This window comes from Lepisosteus platostomus, chromosome 7, assembly GCF_059453375.1.
Source record: "Lepisosteus platostomus isolate fLepPlt1 chromosome 7, fLepPlt1.hap1, whole genome shotgun sequence".
NCBI lineage: Eukaryota > Metazoa > Chordata > Actinopteri > Semionotiformes > Lepisosteidae > Lepisosteus > Lepisosteus platostomus.
In genome coordinates, this window is record NC_142617.1 from 14,837,991 (window position 1) to 14,846,296 (window position 8,306).

An 8,306-nucleotide genomic window follows, 5' to 3' on the forward strand; every position below is an offset into this window, starting at 1 on the left:
CCATTCCCTTTCAATGTGTCTTTATAAATGTTTTTACATTTTACATCTTACATTTACATTGAAAGATGTTATGTTATTGATATATTAACATTTTCCAAGTATTAAACTGATATATACAAACCATATCAATAGAAATAAAGAAACAATTTAAAAGGAAATTGCTTTGTTTATACAAACTCCCATGTTATGATCATGGAAATCAAAACAACACTGCAGATGAAATGCATTGCTCTTTTAGAGCAATTGAAATCAGTCTGTTTTTCCAGTACAACCAGAGTACATATAATATCTTCTGATTCAGATGACAGCTTGTTCTGCATTGGTTCCTTTCCTGAAAGTCACTGTAGTGTTACAGGGATTTCTAGAATTAGACTTGATTATTTATGGAGCAAAAGCTTGAAGTACTTTTGGAGGATTTAGCCTTTTTTTTTTGTTTTAGAATTTTACTTAAACTTATAATAGAAAAGTTCTGCCTTATAACCAAATGCAGCCCATAAGAACTCAGATACCGACTCCCCTAATCCAAAACTAACAGATTTAAGTTCTCATTCATACCTGTAGCCATATCCTTACTTAACACTTGACCTGCAATGTATATATATATATGTGTATATTGTTGTTCCTGTCTTTTTTTTCTTCGTCTTCTGTCTGTACACCAACACTGCTGTTGTAAAACAACTTTCCCCCCCGAGGGATAATGTAGACTCTGCTGAGAGGATCGGAACTTACAAATTTGGAAGTTCATTACTATCAAAGTAGCCAATTTAATTGACACTTTGAGGGAGTAGTGACTAGTAGACTCATACGTGGAAGTTTATATATAACCAATTTATATGGTTATATGTAATTTCTATGTTACACTGTGTTTCCCGTGTAATGCTTCTTGAAACAGTACCTGCACATCCATGTTTGTTTAAATCATCAATTTGAGTCCTGCTGCCCTCAAGTGGTCGTACTTTTTATATTGTTTCAATTTCAAACACTAGACTTTTTTATAATTTATAAACCACACACAAAGAAATATTGGGGTATTTCACTTAAAAATATCAAATATCCACTACACAATGCTGATTGAAAAGACGCAGTATACTACGTTAAAATAATTACTACAATACACGTGGTAAAATAAGCTACACGCTGCCAGCGTTTCACCATGAACATACAGTACGAAGGAAACGTCAGCGTCTGAATTTTAGTTCCTACTGTACCTCCCAACCTTTAAGGAAAACATGGCGTCTAGATGTTACAAAGTATAGCATTTCCTTAAAATTGGATTTAGTGATTTCTAGTATTACAAGGCAACTAATTTGGAAAGTCGGAAAAGTCACTGCTACCGGTGCATTTAAAATACGTGTTGTTATAACTGATACAGTATTTCTGATTGTTCGGGATGGTTTCGTAATAAGGCATAGTAACATAAACACAAACAAAAATGATACCTGTATGTATATCGGCTACACAAAACGCATATTATAAACAGCTTTTTCGTTCTAAGCATGTGACAGTCCTTGGGGATCTCCTTTTGCGCAGAATTGTCCAGCATAACTTCAAGTGGAAGAGAGCCACACATAGCAAATACGAAGTATGTGCTGCTTCTGTTGTCTAATGGTTTGGTAGGAAATGACCAATACGACTCCCTAATGCGACGGTCTAATTCTTTGCTTCGAGTATATTCGTACTGTATATTCGTGTATTAAGTGCTTGTTGTCTGACTTTGTATCTTGTTCTCTGCAACGAACATGGAGTTGCTTAGTTTTGTGGACATGAGGTATTTTTCAGACATTTATCTGACAAATTACAAATGACTGTTGCTTTGATATACCTATTAACTGTTTCAGAAATAGGTCTTGTTGGTAGTACGTATTTTTAATTAAAATGAATAATGTAAAATTAAAATTAAAATGTTAAAAGTTGTTTCCCACCTATAACATTATCATTATTTTATTTTAAAAAAAATCTTGCCACAAACTTGATGTTTTTCCTTTCACAGATTGAAGAAGGAGCAAGAGGTCTTCCTGTTGTCCATCACAGTAAATATGTTTGTGATCTTCCACCCAATCACAGATTTCCAATGAGAAAATTTCCCAAGGTCCTGAGCTTTCTTCTTAAAGATCAAATAATAACAGAGAAACAGGTGAGGTTGGTATTGTACTGTGTAACCCTAGTAAGAACAAAAACATATCCTTGTGCTCCTGAGTTATAAATAACTATACACTGAAGTTTGTAACCTCAAAGTGAACATCTTAGTGTTGTCAAAGGCATTAACTATTCTTGTCTACTGTGAAGTGTGAAGAACACCTGAAGAAAGTTGAAGAGGAAAAACTTTATTTGACCCTTAACTGTGGTGTGAAGCTAGGGATACAGTAGCTGTTAAAAAAATCCAAATGTTAATTTTCTAGGACATACTGTACAGTATGTATGTATGTGAGTTTTTGTTAAACTGATGAAAATACCCTATTTAATTGTTTTGTATCCATTTACTGCTTTGCATTTTGATGTACTGAGTGAAATGAGGCTATGATAATAACACTTGTTGCCATGAAAACAAAAGGAAAAAAAGATAGTTCCTTGCACTTTGGAGGTGAAGGTCCTGTATATAAAAACTAAACAATAAGAGGACGCAGTGACCTTTTTGGAACTATCCACCCTGGCTTGTATCTTCAAGGTGTGCATCCCCGAACCTGTGTCTCAAGAGGCTCTCTGCCGTGTGCACACAGAGGAGTATGTGGAAAACTTCATAACTGGGAAGACCAGCCAGAAGGAGCAGAAAAGGACTGGATTTGTCTGGAGTAAAGGCATAGTACATCGCTGCTTATATGAAACAGGTACAAAAGAAAGGAAAGGTGGTTAGTAGAGTTTAAAATACATTTAATTTCTTTACAGTTCATATTGATCTTGCTTATTTAATGCACACGTTATACTACATTTTCCAGGATGCTACTGTCTTTTTAGGTTTTCAGTTTCATAACACTGTTATATTCCTGTGAAGATGTATTATCCTCTAACAAATCTCAATAAAAGTTAAAATTTGAGGGTTTGTATTCATATAGTGAATACATTTTGCCTGACTTCTAATTTATTTATGTTGCCCACAGTGGCATGCATTCAAGAATGAAATATCAGATTCTTCAGTGATTTTATTTTAACAACAGAAAAGCTCTACCATATTAATCCCCTCATTTTTGCTTGATAAAAGTTTGACAATGTTGGAGCAATTTAGAGGCTAATAATACATTATTGGAATAATGTTAACTAGCTGTCATGAGATTAGCCATAACTCCTGTACATTTCCAGTACTATTTCACCTAGGATAGAAGCCCTGTCCAACAGCTTCACTCTTCAACACAGTCGTAGTGCTTGAAAAGGAACAAGCAGCCCTTTTCTTTTGTGCATTGTAAGAAAAGCTAGGCAGCAGTTATGTCAACACACAAGAATTATGGTTCGAATACAGGAAGACTATTTTAAAAACATAGCACGTGTAATGTACCCCATGAATGAGACAGTTTAGTCTCCAAGGAAAAAAAACTCTCAGAACTTAATATATAGATATAATGAGGACATCTGGCCCTTCTTTCTCTTCTGGTTTCTAGTAACTATCCGATCCCAGAATCTCATTCAACACTTTACACTTCCTGGGCTTTACAGTCACAAACTGAACAGTTCTATACCTATTACTGTCACATTAAGCAATGTGTAATTCACATGTCTCAGGTAAATACAGGCTTAGCAAACTGTGATCCTTGTGAAGGAAAAATTCAAGCATGGGGCTGGCTGTGTTGTAGGTGGCACACTACTCGCGGCCGAGATTGCACTCCAAAGAGGACTGGCCAGCAGCACGGCGGGGGGCACTCACCATGCCTTTCCCAGCTTTGGTGCAGGATACTGTCTCCTCAATGACCTGGCGGTAGCGGCCAAGCAGTGGATGGACAGCTCTCACCCCAAGAGGAAGATCCTCATCGTTGACCTGGATGTGCACCAGGTACCATGGTTGTAAAGGATGGGGAGGAATATTTATATGACAATGGCACAATGACAAATTCATTTGCAGCTGAACTGGCCTGCTGGGGTTCTCAGTTTTCATGCATTCAATGCTGTCACAACTTGTGTCTCAGAAGTTCTTTGTCGGTTTGATATTGCTTTAATCTCATTTAAGGGAGATGGCACTGCTTATATCTTCAGAGATGAGCCAGGTGTTTTCACTTTTTCTGTGCATTGTGGGAAGAACTTTCCAGTTCAGAAACAACAGAGTGACCTGGATATTAGCATTGACGAAGGAATGATGGATAAAGATTACCTCAATACAGGTATTGTACAGGCTTTTGGAAAAAGGAACCTTTAACCTGTTACTACATATACTTTTTCTTTTCGTGAACTGGCTAAATCCAATCTTGGCAATATCTAAATTTTAGAAATGACCCTTTACATTACTACTATCCCTCTTGAAGTACTGCACCGGGCAGCCAGTTCCATAATTATAGTTACCACCTACTGTACTGTAGTAACCCCCAAAACTCACAATGCTGTCACAAAGGCTATCATTAAAGTGTAGCTCTCTGGAAACTCTTTCTTCCCTGCAATTTTATTTTTTATTGTAAGAAAAAATACTGAATATTCTACCAGCTGGTCACTTCCTGTGCTTTAACATATGCACTGGTGAAGCACACAATTCATTTTTATTTTAGAAAGTGTATTAGAGCAATATTCATCTCTAAAATTTTGCATACTGATGAATAACGTCAGAACAATTAATTATATTTAGCGTTTTTATGCAGCCATTTTCAGTAAAACGAATGTTCCTATAGCAGACTAACCAAGAATTGCTCACTGCTAGGCCATAGGAAAAGCTGCTAAGAGTAATTAGACTCAGTGGTAAAACACAAAGTGCCTCAGAACTCTTAAATGTTCAGAATAGAACTGAGTTTGGGAACCCTGTAATAGTTATGCACTAATATTGTTAAGAGACTTAGCATTTGAAAATCTTGTTAAATTATTTCAGGTAAAGGTAAGCGCTCAAGTTCCTCAGAAGCATGCGGTCTTAATCATAATTCTTCAGCATTCTTTCCTTCTTTCTAAGTCGAGACACATCTCCCCTGGGTGCTGGAGAGTTTTCGTCCCGATGTGGTGCTCTACGATGCTGGTGTTGACCCCCACAGAGAGGATGAATTGGGGAAACTTGGCTTAACAGATGAGGGTAAAGTCCTATTTCTTTATTGGGAAAAAAAGTACTTCTGTCTCTTGACAGTCATGCTTTGTAACCCAGGAACTGTTTTTCCTGGAAACTACTATTTACTTTTTCCGATTGACACCGGAAATATGATTCTTATTAACGCTAACCTATTAGTTAGAACATCCTACTATGTAATGTAATAATGTAATGATTAATCATCAGATTCTAAACAGTGCAATGGTTTGAGTAGTTCTGCAATGTTTTCTTTGAGTTATGCTTTTTTTTCCTACAGTTATTGTTCACTGTGAAAAATTACTTTCCATTCAGTTTATAAAATGTCTGTGCTTGTTTATTTTATTTTTCACAGGACTGTATCAGAGGGACATGTATGTTATTGATGCTGTTGTAAGGAGGGGCATTCCCATTGCCACAGTTATTGGTGGAGGTTATTCCAGAGACATTGATAGACTGGCTCTCAGACATACTATAGTCCACAGAGCTGCTGTAAAGGTAACACAATGCATATCTACTGTACCAGTAACATTCCTTTATTATAAAAAAGTATATTGACAAAAGCATTACTTTGATTTCTAACATATGCCTTAAAATTTTGTAGTGAGATGTAGTCAGACTCTAGGTGTCTTATTACAGTATTAAGAAGAATGAGACAAATAGAAGAATTGGAGTACACATCTTTGGTAGGAAATTCTCGTTTCACAAACCAAGGTGTGAACATTTAAGAGAAAAATTAATTTCACAAAGCTTTAACATCATAGGAACTTGGTCTTAAAGAAATGACAACATATTTATAGTTGTTATGGAGATCTGTAGCCTTACAACCAAATGGGTTCAGTGTTTTACATTATTTTGTGTAAATGTGCCATGTACTGTAATTATTCATACAGTATACTGTATAGATTGCTTTGTTCAAAGTTTTGCTCTTGAGGCCAAATAATGTGTTATGTGCAATCCAACACAAGAATAAAATTGAACATACATTATAGGGAAATTTGTTGAAGTTTAGATGTTTTAAGTTGTGCAGATACATAATTTCACATCTTTTATACTTAAGTGAGTTTTTCTTTCTCTGGTATATTGCAGGTGTGGGAAACCAGGGGGTTGTGACTACAATGTGTGATCATTCCAGTTGTTCCACAGAAAAAGATTTATAATGTCTGCCTACTTGAAGACCTTTTATATTTTTCTTATTCTGGATGAAAACATTTTTGTATTTGCATTGAAGTTTTGTAAAAGATGAGGAAACACTGACAAACATACTAATGTACATGGACAATTAAGTTAGAAAACATCAGTATGTTCTATGAGACAAATTTCTGATACTCAAAAGTTGCATTATTAATGCATGCAATAAGTGCATTTTATTTTACAAGACAAATATATGATTATTTTAAATTAAATACAGTTAATTTTATGGAAACCATGTCATTATTATGCCTTTTTACTGTTAAGAAGTGTTTCTGTGCTGTCAAGAGACATGTTGTGAATTCTCTTCTATAATTTTCACATAGGGGTCATATTATTAAGGGTAATTATGCATGTTGCTTATTTCTTCAACTTTGAATTATTTTTCAATGTTTACATACTGTTACAAATGGGGGGTTACGAACATTGAGAAAGAACATCAGGAAATGACCGAGCGGATTAATCAAAAAGTAAATTAAAAAATCGTAACTCCCAACTTGTACTGTAAATGATTTCTGCAAAGAATATACCTAAGAATACCACATTAATTATTTGTTCTCTGGCACAGTTTTTGTGAAAAGAGCAATAATTCAGGGACACCCGGTTAAGCAAATATTAACAATGACAATACAGAAGTTTACAGACAAGGTGTCTCAGAGGCCTAACATCCTAACCACACAGAAAATCCCAGTCTCTTACCCAGTATGCAATTCTTAAAGCCTACAAAGATCAGAATAAGAGATAAGCTGCTTTTTAAAATAAATAGAATACAACCTGTGGTTAAATCTCTCTATCAGCAAACCTGCATGCCACAAAAGAAATGGGAATCTCCCTATCTCCCTATTCTGAAATGCACTCACTAAGCAGGAGGGCCTGTTTCTTAACTCAGGAACTCCAAGTTCCCTAAAAAACTACAGAACAGCAAGCTTTCTTAAGATCTCTTGCCTGGCACAGGCTTTATGTTTTGTATCCTATCACGTGGTCTCTGTTCTTTTTCTCTGTTCTGTCTTGATCTGATCTTATACGGTGTCTTTCTGGACTGTTGATTGAGACTTAATCATTTACCCAGAACTTAATTAACTAAGCCTAATTACTAAGGTAAACCAAGGTAGACTTTATGATTGCTTTTTTGACCACTGAGTCTGGACTCCCTACATCTTAAAAAACATTGCCTTTGCTTTGAAGCTGAAAATGTTGACACTATCTAGACATCATCCACTTTTTCTTTTGAGATATATCCATAGTTATCTACAGATGTAAAATTCTGGTCTGCTTTGGAGTGTCTGTAGTAGGTTAAAGTGAATATCCTTTTTATGTTTCTATGAAAAACTTGTTTTTATATATAAAATGCTTAGTTTAAGGTTGTGTTAATATCAGAACTACTGCAGAAGTAGTTTTGTAATGAAGATTAAGACTACCTCACAGTCAAAATAGGTGCACAATACTGGATGACCCTTGCAACTTGATTAATATCATTTTAAAATAAATGTTACATTTCCATCACTGTTGCTTACACATTTAATTTGTATTTTTTTATATTTTCATTCCTTAATTGTATGTATATAGATTTGACCATGTTAAGCATAGGTTGTGAACCTAATTGAACTACTGAAATTGCTAAGTCTATTTAACAATAGTTACGAAACGTTTTCTGTAAAGCATATAGTCCGAACATAATCAACGCTAATACCGTACATGTTATGCCTTAGTAACAACCTTCATACACCATGTTCAATAAAGGAGATTGCTAAACTTATTATTATTATTATTATTATTATTATTATTATTATTATTATTATAGTAATTAACCCAAATTATTGTGCTAAATTATTGCTAAAATGTGGGCATGAAGGAAAAGATTATAATTATTTTCCAATTTATTCTTTAAATCCTTAAAATCTGAAGTATATTTTCTTCACCCTTCACAAACGCTCTT

The 8,306-nt window shown here is 34.9% G+C and overlaps 1 protein-coding gene across 1 annotated transcript; it reads left to right on the forward strand.

The window, feature by feature from the left end:
* Positions 1–1,169: 1,169 nt before the first annotated feature.
* On the forward strand, positions 1,170–6,918 carry hdac12 (histone deacetylase 12). Its single transcript, XM_088639429.1, has 8 exons — positions 1,170–1,582; positions 1,991–2,134; positions 2,666–2,825; positions 3,783–3,979; positions 4,154–4,304; positions 5,075–5,191; positions 5,535–5,677; positions 6,269–6,918. Exons 1-8 carry the CDS (start codon positions 1,433–1,435, stop codon positions 6,290–6,292), a joined length of 1,086 nt encoding a protein of 361 aa, XP_088495555.1. The 5' UTR covers positions 1,170–1,432; the 3' UTR covers positions 6,293–6,918.
* The last annotated feature ends 1,388 nt before the right edge of the window (positions 6,919–8,306 follow it).